The sequence below is a fragment of the Sphaerodactylus townsendi genome, linkage group LG03 (assembly GCF_021028975.2).
Source record: "Sphaerodactylus townsendi isolate TG3544 linkage group LG03, MPM_Stown_v2.3, whole genome shotgun sequence".
Lineage (NCBI taxonomy): Eukaryota > Metazoa > Chordata > Lepidosauria > Squamata > Sphaerodactylidae > Sphaerodactylus > Sphaerodactylus townsendi.
The window spans coordinates 110170980-110192281 of NC_059427.1; the positions used below are offsets into that span (position 1 = coordinate 110170980).

Below are 21302 nucleotides of genomic sequence, written 5' to 3' on the forward strand. Positions count from 1 at the left end.
CAAGTGTCAAAAACATTGGAAAATACCTAAGAAGAATGACATCAAAGGAGCTAATTGCTGTGAGAGGTACGTATTAGATCACAAAAACTCTTCCGGGAAAAAACAACATATGAGGACCTGTTAAAAGAGAAGTAAAGGTTGCAATATAGTTCACAATGTGATCTAAGTGACAGGATTAATATTTTACTGCTGTAAAAAAAACCCTGGAGGAACTTCAGATCACCTCCTGTTCCATGAACAATCATAAGAACAAGCCTGCTGGATCAGACCAGAGTCCATCTAGTCCAGCACTCTGCTACTCGCAGTGGCCCACCAGGTGCCTTTGGGAGCTCACATGCAGGATGTGAAAGCAATGGCCTTCTGTTGCTGCTGCTCCTGAGCACCTCGTCTGCTAAAGCATTTGCAATCTCAGATCAAGGAGGATCAAGATTGGTAGCCATAGATCGACTTCTCCTCCATAAATCTGTCCAAGCCCTTTTTAAAGCTATCCAGGTTAGTGGCCATCACCACCTCCTGTGGCAGCATATTCCAAATACCAATCCTTTGCGAACAGCTTCTTCAGCAGCTGGAATTTGTTCCCAATGCAGATGGAAAGAAGGGGGTTGGTACATTCTTCCTACAGTAATACCATAAACTAGGTCTCCTTCTGATTCCTAATCTAGAAAATAGGTGAGTTCTTTGAAAAAAATGGTGAAATACTTTCACAGTACTTTTTCATAGTCACATTGAGTTGCTTCACTCCTGTACATATAGTAACTACACCATGAAAGCAATTTCTCACACATGTTCTATGGTAGACTTCAAAAAAAGCTACCAACTGAGAGTGAGAGGGACTACCATTCCTGGATCAAAAAACGAGGCTGCTTGATTGCTGTATTACACACCCACATCTACTGCAGTTGACCACAAAGCATGGTTGGACAGCGCTGGTGCAGAATTCTTCCTAAAGCTAAGAGGCTTTAGGTCAGAGGCTTCTCACCACCTGAATGAGAGATCTCCTAGGAACCCTACCTATTTGATATTCCATAGAAGTAAAATGAGATCCAAATGTAATAAATAAATAAATATGTTAGTAAGTTATGTATATCTCATCTTTCCCCGTGACTCAAGGCAGACTGCATATACAAATTTAAAAGATACAAAATACCGTATCCTCTATAAATGCCAGAATCTCACACTCTGTCAAAAAGATCTAGCACATAAAATGGTCTTCTAGCTCTTCCTAGAGACTAGGCACCTCCTTCTTCTGGCAGTTCATTCCATTGGGTTGGAGCACAGTGGAAAAAGCATGAGCTCTGAATGATGAATTAACATGGGGCGTTTCCCCACTCACCTCGATCCCCCCTATGCCGCGCGCTGCTCTCAGTGTGCGGCATCCCTGGCGCGCACCCGGGCATCCCCACGACCCCGCGCTCTATGCGGGGTCATCAAAAGGCGCCCTTTACAAGAGCGCCAGGGATGCCGCGCGCTGAGGGGGCGCGACAGCAGCAGCATCGGGGCAGCTGCGCGGTCGCCACCCCTGTCGTGGGGAGTGCCCCGGGACCCCGCGCTACTTGAGGAGAGTAGCGTGGGGTTTAAGGTAAGTGGGGAAAGGCCCACAGTTTCAGTAAATGTGATAACTAATGATTAAAGTACTGCCATAGACACAGAATAATCCTGGTCTGTATTATACATCGACTGGCCAGAAAAGGAAACCACTAATGTGTAACTTATTTGCTGATTCATATGCATAGCTAATGATTGACATTAGAATATTTATTTATCATAAATGGAGTATAAATGGAAGATTACTGAACACGCACCACTCTGAGATCCTCCTGCAGTACCCCATATAAATGCCAGAACCCCACACTCTACTAAAAGATCTAGCAAATAAAATTGCTTTGTAGCACCTCCAAGAAACTCTAGACTTTATCAACAAGTCTATGAACAGAGGATTATTGAACATGCACCACTCTGAGATGCTCCTGGCATAAGCTGTTGCAGTAGGGTGGTAGTTGAAAGATTATTGCATCTGTGTACATGTAGGGGAAACCACATATTCAAACATACCTAGGGATGATCACTGTGGGAGTGGGTACACATGCACATAGTAAGAATAAAGGAATTAACTAAGATATAAGGTAGAATAGAGAAAAAGCCATTGATGGTACATTCATACACAACATTTTTTTAACAAAGAACTTTTATTGGCATAACAACATTATATACACAAGTCCACTTAACCAAATAGAGGGAAACTAAACTAAAATGTACAAGAAAAGAGGCTGATGTTCAGGATTTGCTCCTAGAGCGCTGTTTCATGTACAAATCCAAAAATTTAGCAACTGCATCGTTTGCATCACTACTGGGACTGTCCAACAGAAAGATAATCTTGTAAGTCAGATGCATACTCTTTTTTGAGTAGCAGGGATGACAGGTATTTGACTCTGGGTACAGCATAGAGTGGACAATAAAGTAAAATATGATCTATAGAGTCTACACAGTTCCCATTGCAATGTATATGCATAGCCTTAGGTGGTAAGGGGTTTTAGTGAACCTCCCTGTTGATACAGCTGATGGAAGGGCATTGCAACGGGCCAACATCATTGCTCTAGGGAGACTGGGCATGGTTATCTGGTGCAGGTATTGAGCCCCCTTATTACCAATGTAAGTGATACCCAGAGCTAAAGGAGAGCAAGTCCTGGAAGCCTTTTCAAGTAGGATCTGATGTTCCTGGTCAAATAGCCTTCTCTTCAAAAGTTGAAAAGTCTCTTTAGATGGTAGCATGGCCAGATAATCCAAAGAATAGCCTAGTTTGTTAATTTTTGTTTCCATAGTGCCCCACCATTCCGAATGACAAGAAGTCTTGAGGGCTTTATAAGACAAGGAGGCGGCATGGCAGCTGAAACAGATGCGCAGCCAAAATTTGAGTGTGGCAAGCCATGCTCTTGTCTCTAAAAGATGTTGCCCGGGCAACAGGTTTCAAGGCACAAGGTGGCGTAAGGCACGCAGTGAGGCATGCCCAAAAGTTTAAATAAAAAGCGAGATTGTACTCGCTCAGCTGCATACACAACATTGTAGCAAGATGGTTATACCACACCCACATGGATAAGCAAACTGATAAAGATGGATTGCACAACACACAAGAAAGTATAATGGGAGTACATGCAGGCAAATATACATGAGGCAAGTTAGGATAACTTATATATGAGAATAAGGAATTTGGGTTCATACAATTTACTATATTAGAATTACACAAAAATAAGTACATAGGGATGGTGCACTCTTTTGTTTAAAACATTTCTATCCTGACATATCTCTTCAGACTCAAGGTGGCTAACAATAGAAACAACCGCAATATGAGGATTCAAAAGACATAACAGAAACAGATTAGAATGAACAAAATTCAAATTAAAAGTCACACAGAATTAAAACACACACTGCAAAATCTGCTGAAACAACTTACCATCCATCAAATACATTCTGAAATAAAACTGACATATATGCCTTCCTAAATGAATCAAGTGAAGGTTCCCGCTGCGCCCATCCTGACAGATTGTTTCAGCATGGAAAAAGACCATGACTTAGCTATAACCATATAAACAGTCCTGAAAGAGGGCAGCTGGAAGAACGTATCTGGTTCATGGGAGTATACTGGGAGAAGCAGTTTGATAAGTATAAGGCCCTTTAAAGGTAATAACCAGCACTTTCAATATGACCTAGAAGCAAATAGGTAGCCAGTTGAGTTAAGACATCACTAAACTTACGTGCTCCAAGTGACTGTCCAAACTGGAGCCTTGCTGCCATGTGATACCAACTGAAGTTTCCAGACATCTTCACAGGCTTCCCCACAAACAGCATGTTACAGAAGTCCAATCTGGAGTTGTGATAGTATGAATCAACATAGATAGATTAGCAAAGTCTAAATAAGGGACAGCCTACTGACTAAATGAAATCGAAAGAGAGCACTTTCAGCAACATCACCAACCTGTTTATTCATCGACAAGACTGAGTCTGTAAGCACTTTTAAGCGATTAAACTGATCTACTAAGGAACATTTAACCCCATCTGTAAAGGTTGTCTGTAAAGGCTTTCTTGCCTGCCATCTGTGCAGATTTTTTGCCTTCTTCCTCTCATCAGGACACAGCCCTGCCAGGAAGTCAGGGCACAAAGGCTTATTTTGTATATTAAAAGGGCCCCATTGCTGGCACGGGGAATGCGCCGGTGCAATGGGGAGTTCTCCACAGCACCTGGTGCTGCAGCATGTCTGGCACACTGTTGCCCTGACGCCACCCCGCAGCAGTAATTTTGCTATAGAACATTCCAGAACCACAAAGGTTGGGGACCTTTTGGAATGCCTCTCCATTGCTCTGGCAGCTTCTGCTGCCAAGAAACCTTGGCAGCAGAACAAGGCAATTTTTCCTTCCTCGTCACTCTGGCCCACCCCTCCAATGAACTGGCGCCCCTCCCCCTTGCATTGGAATTAAAAACACAGAAGGAGAAACTTTGCAAAAACGTGAGATACCTTGCAGAGAAGCAGCGTGTGAAGGCACTGCGAACGGGAGGGCGGCAATTCCCTTGCACATGCAATAAGTTTAGACTGGAGGGTGTGGGGTGGAGTACCGCGATTCCCTCGCACATGAAGGGATTTTAGACGGGAGGGGAGGGTGTTGATTCCCAGCACCTGTTTTGTGCAGAGTCAGCTAAATTGGTGAAAGTGAGTGGGGGAAGAGGTTCGTAGAAGACATTGCCAAATGGTGCAAGAAGTCATTGCCTCATGGTGCAAGTGGAGGAAAGCTGGGGAGCAGTGCGAAATCAACAGCAGGATAAAGAGCGCCACAGCAGCTGCGCTCCCGGATATAGCACAGGGGATTTCAAAAGTGTAAAAACAGCCAAAGTCACCCCCATTTGGAAACAGAATGCTCCTTCAGCAGCTGCCACCACCTTTGGTTTTCCCCCTTGAATTGTTCCTGTGTTTCGTGCCACCCAGAGGTACAACATCCACGGGTAGTTCTATTACTATATGGCACAATCCTAGAATAAATGCAGTACACAGTTAGGATGCAGGCTAAGAAAATAAATGAACATGGACAATGTTGCTGAGACATATGGTTTCTGTGCATCTGGAGGTAGACAGATGGGTACTGGCATAGTATGCAATGCTGGTCCTTCTGTATTTCCACCCATGGCCATAAACATAGGATTACATATGCAGGCACGTGTCCACACATAAGCACACACAGAGGCACCTCCTTTTCAGGTGTTCTCCTAAATGTGCCAAAAATGGCATTAACTAATCTGGATCTTTGCTCACTATATACTGTTTACATACTGCTTATTGAATAGAGAGATATTAACATATAAAAGAGATGGCATGTTTTCCTTCCTAGTTGTGAAATCAAGTCTATTCCCCCTGTGAAATCAAGTCTATTCCGCCCTAAGCGCGCAGGGGACAATATATAGAAGCTGCTGGAAGTGTGGCCGGACTGGGCATTCACCCGGTTCCCCAGTCTTATTGTTCTGGGGACTTTTAATCATCATGCCATTACCGCCCTCATGTACCACAGTCAACTCTTGGACCTGGTGTCATCCATGGCGGCACTAGGCCTCTCCTTGGTAAGTTCTGGTCCCACTCATGAGGCCGGCCACACGCTGGATTTGGTCTTTGGTTTGGGGGGTTAATATGGTCATATCCTCTACGGATAGAATGCACCATGGTCTGACCATTATGCCTTGAAGGTTGGATGGCCCTGCCATGAAACCGATCACAAGCGAGGGGGCTGATTATGCCGCCAGCGGAGACCCGCTGGATCGATTGGTTCCTGAATGCTCTCAGGACCCTGAACCGGCAGCACTCGATGAGCAGGTGGGACTGGAACTCGGCTCTCGATGCAGCCCGAGATTATTTGCTCCCGTCTCTTAAGCCCCGTGTTGGCAAGGCTCCTTGGTATGCCGAGGAGCTGCGCCATATAAACGGATGCTTAGGCGGCTTCGGCGAGTGTGGCGGAAATCTCGGCGGCCAATGAACGCATCTTATGGGGCGTTTATGAAGGCTATGAGGATGCTTAGCGAAGGAAGCGAAGAGGGCTTTCTTCTCCTCCTCTCACCCCAATCCTGCTAGCTCCGCCGAAGCGCAATTATTTAGTATAATTGGTCTTTGGCCTCCTTATCGGAAGGTCACCACCGTCATCGATTGGCTATTAGCTGTAGAGGCGTTCATGAGCTTTTGCAGATAAAGTCCGTTGCCGCGGGACCTTCCCGCCCGCGATTATCTACAATTAGTGAACTGGAGGCTCCCTTTGCCATCTTCGGGCCCAAGTTTGGCCCAGTTCTCCCTACTCTCGACTACGCTGTTATTAGGGCCTTGGCTGCTGTTAGACCTACTACCTGTATCCTCTGGATCCGTGCCCTCCTGGCTTGCAAAGCTTGCGAGGAAGATTCTAGGCCCCATCCTGTTGAACATCATCAATGGCTCCCTTGAGCAAAGTCTTTCCGGATGGGTTGAAGGAGGCAGTGGTCCATACTCTTGAAAGACCATCGTTAGATCCAGGTGATCCTGGCCAATTACGCCCGTCTCGAGATCTTTGCGTTTCTGGGAAGGTATTGAGGTAAGGTGTTAGGCAACTTCAGGGTTTCTGGATGGCGCATCGGCTTTCGACCCTTCCAGTCGGCTTCCGTGCTGGGCATGGAATGAGACAGCTCTAGCCGCCATCACAGACCGCGCTCCATTATGCAACTCGACGGGCGGATGGCTGCCTGGTTTTATTAGATCTTACGCGTTTGATATGGTGGTCGGCGCTGACCCACAGCCTGGCGCTTCCGAGTGCAGGGGCATCCTTCAGTGGATTACCTGCGTTTCCTCCGGGACCCGGAGTCAACAAGTGTGAAGTGGGGGGGGATGAAGCCTCCCGGTGCCGGCTTCAGTGCGGGAATTACGCAGGGCTATCCCCGCTATTAATTAACTATCTATATCGCGACCACTTGCTCCGAAGTTGAAGTGCGGAGCTTTAGGCTGATCTATCATCCAATATAAGTGACACTCAAGCTCCCATTCTGTTGATGGAGGGCCCGGTTGCGCCTCGCGTCTCAGCATTGTTTGGAAGGCGGTAGCTGGTTGGATTTGCAACAGAACAGGTTGCAACTGAATCCATCGAGAGCAGGAGATCCTCTGAAAGCTAGACCGCGGGGGTGAGGTTAGGGATTTCCAGCTGCCCGGTGTGGGAGAAGTCTCGTGGCGCCGACCCCTCTGTGCACCAGTCTGGGGTCACCTGGATTACGTCTCTCTCAATGGGGCCAGGTGGCCCATACAACGCCGGACTGCATTTTTCCATCTCGCCAGCCAGGCCAGCGGTTGGCTCCCCGCTTCCTCTCCCCGGGCCGGATCTGGCCACTTAGCAGTCCATGCAGCAGTCACCTCCAGGCTGGACTATTGTGTAACTTCGCTGTCGCGGCCTTCCCTTAGCGTTTTGATTCCGGAGTTAAAACTGAGGTCCAACATGCGGCAACCGCGCCTGCTCACAGGAGAGCCTTCGAAGAACACATCCAGCCTGTGTTCGACAGCTGCGGTGGCTCCCGGTTGAATTCCGGTCATCTTTGGTGTGGGTTTTGACCTTCCGGGCTTTTCGCGGCCTGGACCCTCGTACAGCCGGGACGCGTCACCCATATTAACTTCGGCCTCTGCTCTGCAGAGCCAACTTACTAGTGGCCCCGGCCCCTCTGTAATCACGGCTGGCAGCTCCGGGCTGGGGCCTTTACAGCACTGGCGGCCTGGTGGGGCCACCCTTCCTCCAGCTATCCGGGCCCTGCGGGACCTGGGTGAGTTCGCAGGGGGCCACCAGCAGATGTATTGTTCCACGGGCAGGTGTCCAGCTGCTGTCTGGGTACTTTATACTGCCTGCCCTAGGGCGTTATCAAAGTCCCCTCATATTGAGGGTCCGCTACCCATCCCAGCTGAGGTGGGTTTTTAAATTGGGGTGGGGCCTTTTATTGTGTATTATGGTTTTTACTGTTTTAGGTTTTAAGCTATTTTGGATTACTAATGTTTGTTACGCTGTTTTGGGTTTGGCGGCTTGTTTTGCCATGTTTTATACTGTACGTAGGGTACCAGAGGATGGGGGCGGTGTTATAAAAGTTAATAAATAAATAGTAAATAAATGGCCAAATGGCCCTCGAACACAAATACAGCTGCTCCTAGGTTGTGTGGCTCCATCTAGCTATCTGTCCATCTACCTCTCATCCATGACACCATCTATGTCTGGTAGTTCAATACCAATCAAACATTCTACTTTCCTGACTAGCATAACCTTGGTCTTGTCTAGGACCCAGGAAACGGGGCGTTCCCTCCCATTGGCCAGGCCGGGGAAGTGGGCGAGTTACTTCCTGGGCGCCATGGCAGCAGAGGGCGCAAAGCGCTACTGAAGGTTCCGATCTGTGGGATTTTTAATTTTTAATATTTTCAGTGTTTTTCTGTTTTTGGCCTGCAGGAGAGGAGGGCGCAGTTTTTTTAGGCTAGCAACTTGCAAAATTTCGAGGGATTTTCAAGGAGACTCTCCTGATGATATCACCCAGGTTTGGTGCAGCGGTTTGGTTTGGGGAGGTCCAAAGTTATGGGCTCCCAAAGGGAGTGCCTCATCCCCCATTGTTTCCAATGGGAGCTAATAGGAGATGGGGGCTACACCTTTGAGGGTTGATAACTTTGGGCCCCCTGAACCAAACTTCACCAAACCTGGGTGGTATCATGAGTAGCGTCTCATGAAGATACTCGGAAATTTTGGTGCTGCTATCTTAATAATTTCACCCCTGGCAGCAGGCATTTCCCTAGATTTTCCTTTTAAATCCACCCCCTTCCTGCCAATGCTTGCTTTCTGATATAGAAGCAGCAGCTCTCCCAATCCCTAGAACCTTCTCAACATCAAGAAAACCAGACTATACTATACTTCTCTCAGTAAGGCCGGACAAATAGCTTCCAGATTGTTCTACCGATACCTCTGTAGTCTATGTAAAGATTAAATCAAGAACTAAATCAGCAGATCTGAGAGATTTTATCTGCAAAGAACTGTGCAGTAACATCATAGCTAAATATCAAAACACCAACATTTGGGGACTCCCTCCTGGGAATTGCCAGTTGCCAAATGAGTCTGAATAACTGTGCTGGATACAATTCGATGAATGCAAAGGTAGTGGGGAAGGTTTCTTTTCCACCACTGCCAAGTCATTTGCTTTCCAATGAGCTTCTATAGCATTGTGGCCCAAGTTTTCTGCCCTGAATGTTCTAGTTGTCCTATTCCCAGTCCTATTTAATACATTCAACTCCCCTGCACACCAGAGGGCTGGAATTCTATCTGGAGGCAGCAGAGGGCACTGGCGAAAAAGCTTGCCTATTATCCAGCAGAGGCTGTCATTCCAAGCTCTCGCCACTTGCCACAGATACTGGCTAGCACCTGTAGCAACAAACACAGCTCCAGATCACTTAGTACTATTTGGCTGTAGTCAAATTTATCACTATCTTGCCTTGTACAGGCACCTGATCCCAGCATCTTCAGACTCGGTATTTACAAATTGTGAGACATTCTTTCAAACATGTAAGAATGTAAATGATTTCTGTTTTCAGTGTGTAATCCCCTATCATTCCCTTCTTCTTTCAGAATTTCATGAGGCCTAGTAGCTGTAGAGCTCAGGTTCTTGAAGGAAATACAAATCTAGCCAGAAAAAAAATCCCACTCCTTCAGTTTACATGCCCTGCTAGGCATTATGATAAGCGAGGGGTAAAAACAGAGAATGATGCCGATAAGATCAGCAATAACTGTTGTTGCACCTAATGAAATATTATGCAAAGTGAATTCTAATCTTGTACCTTAGTTACACTGGTAAGGTGATAAACCTTGAAAAGAAATTCCAAAGTGTAGATGGTGTTTGTATTTTATATTTATATTATTCTCTTCCAATCCACCCAAACTTTGACTCTCCAAAAACTTATCTCAGTAAGATTGTACTTTAGCACATCTGGCAAAACTCTTCCAAATAGTTCTGATCAGATGTAAACTAGTAGGTTGCAGTCCCTGGTTCTCACAAGACTTGGAGATTCTATTGGCTGAGTGCCAGGAGCCCTCCAAATGAAAGTGTAGCCCCAAAGAACTGCCCAAAAGAGTGATGCTGACAATACTAAGAAACTAGAGACTGCTTACTGCAGCAAATTTCTGAGATTATAACTCTTATATCCAGGCAGGCATAAGCTGTGTTCATTCACGTCAGAGGTGTATTTGCATCATTCTGATCCTAAATATTGAGACTGCATGAGGATAGGGCAAAAAAAAAAAATTAGAAACACAACTGATGTTTGTATTTGCTTCAACAGGAGGGCACAGGCCTGGCCTTATCAGAAGCTGCTGCTCCAGATCTTCCAGTTGTTCCTATCTTACCTGTGGATGACTACTTCTCTTTCATCAACCGCATTCACAGTATGCAGCTAGGGGCTGCTACAGGAAAAATAAAAAACCCAACTTGCAAAGATGCCAGTGTCCAGGATCCTAGCACCTCCTCCTAGAAATCTGCAAGTCCTCCTCTCCCAAATCTTAGTTCATCAAGATAAAGCATCATGTTAACCTTGTATCTCCACCGCTTCAGACCCAGCGACCTAATCTGCGAACACCTTTGATAACCAGCTTCATCTTATTAGAAGTACTTCAATCTGCTGGAATCTCCTCTTCTTGACTTCATCAAAACCCAAAATGACATCACCTTCCCACAAAACCACCATTCAAAGCATGCACATACTTTTAGTTATTTTGCTTCCCAATGGGACACATGCAGCTCTGTACCTAAAGGCTTGACATAGCATTATGTACATTATGTACACCCCACAGTCCCATGTTTTCCTTACTGAAGTTCAGCTTTAGCAAGCTCTGCCTCAGCATACAATTACAATAAAAGCAACTTTTTTAGTCCTGTATGTACAGTGGGTGACTAATTTTGGAACTGGATTGTGTCTTGAGATGGCAAAACATCATAGATGTACTTTCCAAAGTGCTGATTGAAGAGTGTTGACTCTAGCTTTCAATGTGTTTGAACTATGTGAAAGTAGAACAAACACTGGGGGGACTGGATAGGAAGACAGCCAGAGCCACAGTTCTGGAAATAAAAAAATTCAGGATTTTCAGAAATAAAAAGGGCAAACTTAAAAGAAAAAGTAAAAAAAAAAGAAATCACAGGGAGTTCTTCACTTGCATTGTCAACTAGGCTTCTTTTTAGCACCACCATTTCCGCAAAAGACAAACCTGCCAGAGAATCCTGTTCAGTCTTGTTCCTCCTTTCCAAGTTACAACCAGGGAGCCCACCTTCAACGTCTTTAAAAATATTTTTATATTGCCACATGTACACTTATTCTTTCATCAGCAGCATTTTTCTTTTAACAACCTGCAATATTTTAGTGTGTTAAAACTGCTCCAGGGAAGTGTGGGGAAAGATGGTTTCATAATCACCCAAAAGCAGCCAAGAGTGTCCCATTGCCAGCTCTTCCATCTCAGAATTCCATCTCAGAATCACTGTGCCTCACTTTGGAGCAAAAATGCTACACATCACATGGGTGAAGACAGATATACCACCCTGCTCTAGGAACTGGTGCGGGTTTTTTTTTCTCCTGTCACATGGTCTGATTTCTCTTACATTTTCTCTTTTCCTGATTAGGTTTATCATCTGACCTTGAGAAAAATATCCTGTTCCTTTTACAAAGGTTTCATGGGATGTTATTTACCCTCATGCCGTGAGCTTCAGCTGCCCATTTCCACATGTTGAAATTCTATTGAAGGGGTAGGCCATTTTTCTCCTGGCCAGTTGGCAACCTCCACTCTTAGTTTGTGGCTTCAACACCAGCACAAATGTTCTCCCTCTCTTCTTGCTTCAGATAAGTCTTTGGTTTTTTGTTTTACTTTTTTGTTCAGCTACCCTGCATGTCTACTAATGAAAACAGGGTGTTTATTACTTTAAGTCCCTGTACCCTGCTCTGTCATTTAGCACCCTTTTAAAACCTAAAACACTACTGCACAATACGTGGAGGGGAAGGGTAGTGGCTTTGCACATTCCATGTGGGGCTGTTGACTGGCATTGTAGGCCATCAGATGGGAGAAGGGATGGAGGGAGCTTGATGACTGCCAGTCAGATTGTGTAGGAAGTAGAAAGAACTAGCTGCTCCGGGAGCTATTCAGCTTTTGAAGATCTTATGTCTCCCTGAAAAGGAGAATGTACAGACCTTTGCATCTTCACTGCTCTATGATTACACAGTAGAAAAGTGGCTGCCACTACATAAAATTGTTATGGGCAATTACATAAAACAAAAATGTTTGTCTCTCCTACAGTTAAAATGCAGCTATGTCCAGAGATAAAGTCCTAGCTGCTAGCTCAAAGTAGGAAAAGTGTCACAATAGGACTTACAGATATGGTTTTTGGTACATTGGAAAATAGCCTGAAGTGCAAACCAATATAGACAAGTCTAGAGACATCAGATACTTCTTCTGAGAGCTTTATAGAGAATCAGGCTTCCCATATCGCCTCTATCACAATTTATCCTTTCCTTTCCTTCCTCTGAGGAACTCGGGGTGGTATATATAGTTCTCCAGCTCCACAATTTTATTCTCAGTCTAGAAAGGTAGGTTAAACTAAGATACAGAGACTAGCCCAAGGTCACCTAGTGAGTGTCACTGTTGGGATCAGATCTGAAAGCAGGTCTCCCTGTGCAAGTCTGACACACTATCCAGCAGACCACACTGGTTGTACACCACACTAGATTTATTGGAAGTGATTTCATGCGAGCCAGTTTTCTTCAGCTGAATCAAGGACTTTAAATGACTGCAAGCGGCAGAAGAGCAGCCCCAAGAAGAAAAAGGCCAACAGCCATTCTTGTCTTATTCTTGCCTCGGCCGAGGAAAGGCTGCAGGGCCTTACCAGGCACAGTGGAACTGTGTTGCAGTTACTTTCATCTCATTGTCCACAAGGTCTTTTGGAGGAACATTTGACAACAGAAAGGCTGAAACAGAAGCATGATGCTGTGGCAGCTTTTGAGGAGTGCATCTTCTCCCCCACAAGAACACAGCGGGGAGAAGGGGATGCCACACTATTATTCCTTAGCCCTCTGTAGCAACAACTGCTCCTCCTGCTTCTTCCTTATTCGTTCTTTGAAGGCTTCCAGCTCCTTTCTCTGGAAAAGACAAAAGTAACCATTCTATCATCAACCATGACTCTATGCCACAAATGCATCTCCAATCTAGTGCAAGGTCATTCACAGTGGAATCTTAAACAAATATACATTGACTTCAATATATTTAGAGGGCGTAACTCTGCTTTGGCCTGTCATGCTAGATTCCCTCTAATAGCTAAGCTCTACGGCAAAAATAGGTGTAGTTGAATTTAACCTCTGATAGAGGCTAAAGTAAACATACAGAACAGATGGACCTGGCAGCATTTACTCTTTTGTTCTCAGCCTAGGGGATAACAATCACAACCAATAATGGAATACATAAGAATGAACGTTGGCGTGGGTGCACAGCATTCTTAAAAACCTCTGCAGAAGGCAACAGCCAGGGCAGAAAGGGGTTACCAAACATGTAAAGGCTGTTCCCTTGACTCCCGCCCCTTAACACTACCCATGTATTATTTTATGTGCATGCTCCTGCTGGGAGAAGATACATTTTGGCTCATTGTATTGTGAGTCTGCATACACACAAAAGAGGGAAAGATCAAGAAAAAGTACAGACCTCACCCCACAGCTACTAGCACCAATTTAGGGAGTACAGCTTACTTTATGAAACCTTTTTCTTTGGTATTTCAAGAAAAGATGAACTATCATGCTACGTTCTATAAACCTGAGGCATTAAAAGAACAGTATCACCAGCATGCCTTACAGGACTGTTTGTCCCACCAAAACCTATGGATGGAAACTTTGTTCCATCAATTGTCTTACCCCTTCTTCTTCAGAATTGTTCTTTTTTAAAAAACAGAATTTAGCCCCATGCACCCTGTGAAATCTTTATCTAAACAATGTTTTGAACTCCCTGTGGACAAAGCTTCTGTCCTCCTACATTGTGAAAGTCGCACCCCTCCCCAGCATGGAAAGTCCACTTGTCATGTCATCTGGGGATAGAAATTAAAGCCAAAGTACATGCCATGTGCAGTTGTGTGTAACTGTGCTCCTGCAGGGCTTTAAAAACAAAACAAAAAGCAGCTACTGGAAACCAGAATGTTGAAGGCGAGCAAGTAGACCAAAAGAAGAGTTTTGATTTATACCCTGCCTTTCTATCACGTAAGGAGTCTCAAAGTGGCTTACACACTCCTCTTTCTCTCTGCACAACAGACACCTTGAGAGGTAGGTGGGGCTGAGAGAGTTCTGAAAGATCTATGACCTGCCCAAAGTCTCCCAGCAGACTTCATGTGTAGGAGTGGGAAAACAAATCCAGTTCACCAGATGTCTACCACTCATGTGGAGGAGTGGGGAACCAAACCTGGTTCTCCAGATTAGAGTCCACTGCTCTGAACCACTACACCATGCTGTTTAATGCTTTTCCCTAGATCATTTTAATGGTAAAAAAACTTCCTACATGATGCTTTTCACTCTGCAGGACTGTGTTTTTTTTCTCTTTCAGGGAGAAAACCAAGAAGGGCTGATTTTGGCATTCATTAATGGCTCAAGAGAGAAGGGTCAAGCATCTCTTTCTCACCCCACCCCCACCCCCTATTTTGCTCAAGACTCAAGCCTCTTGTGCTTGATTTTTGGTTTCTTTTCTCTCCATAAAAAAACCTTTCAGCCAAATTTATATGCAGCTGCATATATTTGTAATTTAGCTCTGAACATCAAACCAAAGAAGCAACTCAACTGCTGTGCAAGTTTCATTATTTGCAGAAAAGATATATGGTGCTAGGACACGCCTTCTTAGCAAGACTCTTAGAAACAGTGTCATTCGAGGTAAAGCTACGACCTCGTAAGTCCACTGAATTGTCTCAGAAGGGTATAATACTGATTAAAATGGAATTGGCAATGTTTATAACTGAAGCATATTACCTGGAACTCATCTTCAGGTGGATAGATCTCTCTCTGCAAGAAAAGGATCACAAAAGTATCATACAATTATACGTATTAGCAAAATGTCAAAAAGATTGGTCCACATCCAGGCTATATTGTATCATATAAGCAGAAAGTAAGTGTAAGGAATTCCATAGAAGCAGAAATAAAAGGCTTTTTTGGTGTAAAAGACCGTTTATTCAGACATCCTAGAAAGCTCACATACACGACGTGGCAGGAATAAGGTCTCCCGCCAGAAACACAGGTTATAACTCTGTCCATCCCATCCCCCCTCCCGGATTCCCATGGGAATGGAGGTCTCATCTCCCTCGCAGAGATAAGGTCTCCGCTGCAGAGGCTGGCCCATCGCCCGGGTTGTGGAATGTAGTCAAGGCCAGGCGGCTGACCCGCTCATCAACACCATTGAATCCTTTACAGTAAGTGATCTTCCAAAGATACCAGCAGTGTATGGAAAATAAATCTAACACACAAAACTAAGCAAGCAATGCCACAGGAATGCTGAATAATTCTAAAAAAAAAAAAACCTTAGCAAATTATGATGATGATGATAGCCTTTATTGGCATTCCAAAATACAATAAATACAATAAAACAATAAATACAATAAAACAATAAAACCATAAAACAATTGTCCATGAAAGACAGATAGTTACAGCAGCCATTCAGAGTCTCATCAAAAGTTTAGTCCAAATGGACTCATCAAAAGTGCCATTCCTATACACCTCTCCACAGACCTGACTAAAAACCCACCAACAGAGCCCAGGCATCACAACAGCATACAGTGTCAACACTCCACTATAAAACACAGAGTTTGTTAGAGTGGCACCTAATCCTAACACAGGAAGAGACAAAGGGATAGGAGGCGAGGAAGTAAGAGCCAAAACAATTGAGTTGGCTCCCATGGGTTTGCTTACAGCTAGCTTCAGTTGTCACTCACTCCATCTAGCAATCAATAACAAAACTACGACATCCCTCAATGAATCACCCACGTTTGACTTTGGGTGACCGTGACCGTGAACCCAAAGGTTGCTGGCAGATGTAGGCACTGTGTGCCAATAGCAAATAGTTAATGTGAGCAGCATTGTTGTTGTTATGATGATAGCAATCTAGTGCTTAGTGTCCATCTAGCGTTGCGTCCTTAGCAAATTAGACAATCTTACCTGAGATTTTTTTTGTAATCCTCAATTCTGTAAACACCCTGTAAACACCACAACACCCTCGACAAAAAAAGTTTCTTAGCCCTAGCATGTCCCCTCCAAAGGAAGGGGTACTAGAGAGGTCTCCTAATTTCAACAAGCTGATAGTGAAGCTTGTCTAGGAAAAGGATCACAGATTCTATATAAAAACATGTGGCAAGAACAGGGGGAACTTTGACTTTTCCCTGGGAGAGAACTCAGGAGTTTTGGCTCCCACTCACTCTTAGCTCAGTACACAATTTTTTTATTATTCAAAGTACACAATCTTCTATCAAAAAGTAGATCAGAACCATCCAGGTCAGAGATGAAAAATAGGCACTGAAAACCTTACCCAAATTGAGTACAGGAAACAATGAACTGAAAAGGGATTTCTAACCCCTTATGTCCCAATACGGCCTCTTCGTTCTGCAGAGGCCAATCTACTGGTGGTCCCTGGCCCCTCGATGATACGGCTGGCCTCCACGCGGGCCAGGGCTTTTACAGCCCTGGCCCCAGCCTGGTGGAACGCTCTTCCACCAGCTGTCCGGGCCCTGCGGGACCTTATAGAGTTCCGCAGGGCCTGTAAGACGGAGCTGTTCCACCGGGCCTTTGGAGGTACCAGCCGTTGATGGTGCCCCCCCCCTTTTCCACCTTCTCCCACGGCCTTTATATCTGTGCCTCTGCCATCTTGGGACTTACTGCCCTTCCCTCTCTGATAGAGGGTCTGAAAATGAGATTACCGGATGCCATCTTAAAATTAGTTTAACTATTATATTTGGTTTTTATTATCGCTGCTTTTAAAGGTTTTAATTGTTTCAACTGTTTTATTGTATATTATCATTATTGTGCTGTACACCGCCCAGAGCCCCTAGGGGATGGGGCGGTCTAGAAATTTGAAAAATAAATAAATAAAATAAATAAATAATCCAATGTCACAGCTAAAATCACCACCACAATAAAGAAAAATAAAAAATAAAACCACACAAGAAAAAATGTACAGGCTAGTCCACACAGTGCGTCCTCCCCTCCCATCACTGGGGAAATAAACTGACCTTTCGTTTGATTACATATTCTTCAAAATACTCTGCTTGATTTGAAATCCAGAACATGGCAACAGGAAAAGATAAATACAGGACCATCTGAAAAAAGGGAAACAGATTCAAATGTAAATATCAATACATTGGCTAAGACCAATCAAGAATACAATACAGAATTACATTAGGTTCTGGTTAGGTAGCCACTCTTCCTCTGTTACTTTTGGTAAGACAAGAGGATAACCTATAGTGGAAAAGAAGAGCTGATACTAACCCTACAGATTCCTCTTCCCATCCATGTCAGAAAGGAAAAGAAAGAGTTCCAGATCACCATGGAGAAGTGAACCTGGAAACAGCCACTGATAACATCTCGGGCTGTGCTATTCTGGGGAAAACAATGTCTCACTGACCCCAGTAGGGCTTTCTGCAGACAGGTGTGCCTAAAAATTACTGGGATGCTGGACTCATTGAGAAGCAGAGCAGGGATGGTATTTCTGAACACAAACCCAATTAATTTATGTTTCATAACATTTCTGTATGTATTCAGTCATATACAAAACAGTATTTATTAAATAAACAAGATAATAATAGCTCCCTCAAGCAAGCAATCTACTGGTCTGCTCTTCCAAGATTCAACAACCCTATAATCAAAAGCGGTGGAGGCGAAGCAAGACAGGGGTTAGACCCCTGAGTGGCTTATCCTTCGGCTGTTTGCCTCCATTGTGGAATTGCCAGAGAAGTTAGTCTCCATATCTCGGGACAAGGTAGGAAGGCTCACGATGCAGCCACCGTGTCGAATCTAAGTAGGTCTGGGACTGCTCAGCAGCTGCCTCTGGAAAGCCTTATTAGCTGCCTTGAGACCCATCAAAGAAAACGGGATATGAATAGGTTAAATGCATTTATTCGGCCATGACGAGGCCGGAGGAATCCGCTCCATATCCCCCCGCCCGGGACACTTTCGATCGCCAAGCAGTGCATCAACGGTTGACCGGATAAAATTTGCTGTGCCCACGGGCGAGGCTGGAGGTGGGCAGGAACAGGGCTCCCTCTCCTTCGCTTTATGCCTACAAATCTGAAACTACCCCCAGCCCCAAAGGGCCCCGCAATGAACTTAACACGGACCCGGAACACTTCCAGCTTCACCCCCATGGCGGCGCTGGGATGGAGCTGAATGACGCCCGCCCTGATGGATCCACCCGCATGATCTCACCCCGCCTTCAAAGATGGCGCCCCAAAATCAACACGGCATCTAGTCACTCCCCTCCTCCCATTTTTGGTGACCTTTGTTGATGACGCACGCGGAGAGGTGGAAATCAAACGGGCAAGCGGAGTGACGTCATTGGCGCGCGCCTGTGTCGGGAAGAAGCCGTGATGCCCGAGCTGGAGACCGTGTTGGGAAAGCGGGAGCTCTTATTTGTAAGTGGGAGTCTCGCAAGTGTCTCTGTGTTGAACCGCGGGTGCTTTTTTCCCTTGACAGATGTGGAAAAGTAAAAGTTGACGGTGTCTTTGAGCATGTGCCGAGTTCACTTGTCTGAACGATGTGTGACTACAACTGGGACCACACATGTGGCATTCGAGGGCAGGGCTGCTGTTCAAGGGGTGGGACACGACAGTCCCATGAGTCTCTAGCAGAAAAGCAGTGTTTCTCCGGGTTCAGACGTCTAAAGTTGTCATGTACTTCGAAATCTTGCAATGGCTATATTTTGTGGGGACAGACGTAGAAGCCATGTTTTCTGGAAGTACTTATGGTTGTATAAAATGTTCGTTAAAAGGGAACCTTTATTTCGGTATTGAGAATTTAATATTAAGTAAACAAGCACGGTACCTTCCGCTTGCTATATTAACAAACACCCACCCATACATTTCTGCCCACCCAGTTCACCTCTTCTCATTCTCCAGCCAGAATCTTATTTTTGCCCTCTGCTCATCTGTGAAGTTCACATCTCCCTTAAATATTAAAGTAAAACTAAGGTATAATTTTAACTATTATTTCATTGATTGTGTTAGTACACTTCTCAATAGCTAATTTAATCAAAGGGGATTAGCAGCAAATGGTATTACCACTGTCTCCTGTCCCTCCATACACCTGTCTTTATGGCTGGTTTAGCAGCTTGGGAGTTAACTGGTAGTATTCTGGGGGCCAGAGCTTTCAATTCTCTTCCTGCTAAATAGCCTACATATTATAAGAGACTTGCAGTCCCTGTGCTGTTTTTGATTCTGGAGTCTTTTGACTCTAACTTGTAATGTTTAGTACAGAACAGAATGCTGGTGGTTGTTCCTGGCAGTCAATAGATGCAGGCATTGCTTTCATTAGAAGTTGAAGGATAGAAAGATTAAAGGGAACTGGAACAGTAGTACGTCTGTTTCTCTCTTAACATTTAGTTTGGTTGTCAATAATTTATACAACTGCCCTAAGAAGTAGGCCAGTATTATTCCCTTTTGGCAGGTTTGGGCAGAGCAGGGCTAGGGGAATTGATAAGTTTGCCAACTCTGGGCTTTTATTTATTTTATTTTCAAATTTATATCCCACCCTATCCCAACAGGGCTCAGGGCGGGTCACAACGGTTGGGAAGTACCTTGGAAGATTTGGGGGTGAGCTTGGGGAGAGTGGGATTTGAGGAGAGGAGGGACCTCAGCAGGGTGTAATGCTGTAAAGTCCATCCTCCAAAGCAGCCATTTTTTACAGGGGAGCTGGTCTTGGTCATCTGGCGATAAATTGTAATAGCAAGCAGAGGAGTTTGGATTTATACTCTGTATTTTCAACTGTAACAAGTCTCAAAGAAGTTTACAAATTCTCCTCTCTCCACTACAGAAACTTTATGAGGTAGATGAGGCTGAGATAGTTCTGAGAGAACTGTGACTAGCCCAAGGTCACCCAGCCGGCTTCATGTGTAGTTCCCCCGATAAGCGTGTGCCACTCAGGTGGAGGAGTGGGAATCAAACCCAGTTCTCCAGATTAGAGTTCATTGCTCTTAGCCACTGTACCACACTGGCTCTGGAGATTTCCAGGTTCCACCTAGAGGCTGACAACCCTAGAGATTGAGTGAAATAGTAATGCTGGCTTAAGTTCACTTAGGCCGTTTCCGCACAGGCATTAAATGGCGGCCTGGAGACGGTAAAAACGCCGTCTCCAGGCCGCCATTCGCACGGGGGGGCGGAGCTGCAACGCAGCCGCGCCGCCCTCGCACCGGCCGGCTGGCCTGAAGCCGGCGTTTCCCCAGAGCGCTTCCCAGCGCTCTTTTTGGGGAAACGCCGCCGTGAAGCCGCTGGCGAGCGAACGGCAGCAGCTTCACGGCGACTCCCCCACCCGGCACCTACCTTGTCCGCGGGCCTCCGGCGCGTCGCCGAGGCCTGGGTGGTGGGGGGGGGGGGGGGTGGGGGGGGGGGGGGGTGGGGGGGGGGGGGGGTGGGGGGGGGGGGGGGTGGGGGGGGGGGGGGGTGGGGGGAGGGGGGGGTGGGGGGGGGGAGGGGAGGTGGGAGGGTTGGGGAGGGGGGGGGGGGGGGGGAGGGGGGGGGGGGTGGGGTGGGGGGGGGGTGGGGGGGGGGGTGGGGTGGGGGGGGGGGGGGGTGGGTGGGGGGGGTGGAGGGGGGGAGGGATGGGGGGGGGGGGGGGTGGGGGGGGGGGGGGGTGGGGGGGGGGGGGGGTGGGGGGGGGGGGGGGTGGGGGGGGGGGGGGGTGGGGGGGGGGGGGGGTGGGGGGGGGGGGGGGTGGGGGGGGGGGGGGGTGGGGGGGGGGGGGGGTGGGGGGGGGGGGGGGTGGGGGGGGGGGGGGGTGGGGGGGGGGGGGGGTGGGGGGGGGGGGGGGTGGGGGGGGGGGGGGGTGGGGGGGGGGGGGGGTGGGGGGGGGGGGGGGTGGGGGGGGGGGGGGGTGGGGGGGGGGGGGGGTGGGGGGGGGGGGGGGTGGGGGGGGGGGGGGGTGGGGGGGGGGGGGGGTGGGGGGGGGGGGGGGTGGGGGGGGGGGGGGGTGGGGGGGGGGGGGGGTGGGGGGGGGGGGGGGTGGGGGGGGGGGGGGGTGGGGGGGGGGGGGGGTGGGGGGGGGGGGGGGT

The 21302-nt window shown here is 46.7% G+C and overlaps 2 protein-coding genes across 3 annotated transcripts in view; one reads left to right on the plus strand and one right to left on the minus strand.

Moving 5' to 3' along the window:
- Window positions 1-10922, plus strand: part of PCP2 (Purkinje cell protein 2) — a 34728-nt gene extending 23806 nt beyond the window's left edge. The window contains exon 4 of the mRNA XM_048488386.1: window positions 10337-10922. Within this exon, the coding sequence (XP_048344343.1) occupies window positions 10337-10525 (189 nt within the window). The 3' untranslated portion in view covers window positions 10526-10922. The remainder of the gene's footprint in view (window positions 1-10336) is intronic.
- Window positions 10923-12741: 1819 nt separating this feature from the next.
- LOC125428376 (protein PET100 homolog, mitochondrial) lies at window positions 12742-18530 on the minus strand. Of its 2 annotated transcripts, none has more exons than XM_048488390.1 (4): window positions 18379-18530; window positions 17275-17361; window positions 15029-15061; window positions 12742-13171 (listed from the first exon to the last, which is right to left on the minus strand). In XM_048488390.1, the coding sequence occupies exons 1-4, from the start codon at window positions 18403-18405 to the stop codon at window positions 13091-13093; spliced, it is 228 nt and encodes a 75-aa protein (XP_048344347.1). In that variant the 5' UTR covers window positions 18406-18530; the 3' UTR covers window positions 12742-13090. The 2 variants fall into 2 exon arrangements, with proteins under 2 accessions (XP_048344347.1, XP_048344346.1); XM_048488389.1 differs by lacking the exon at window positions 18379-18530 and adding an exon at window positions 17531-18356.
- Between the last annotated feature and the right edge of the window lie 2772 nt (window positions 18531-21302).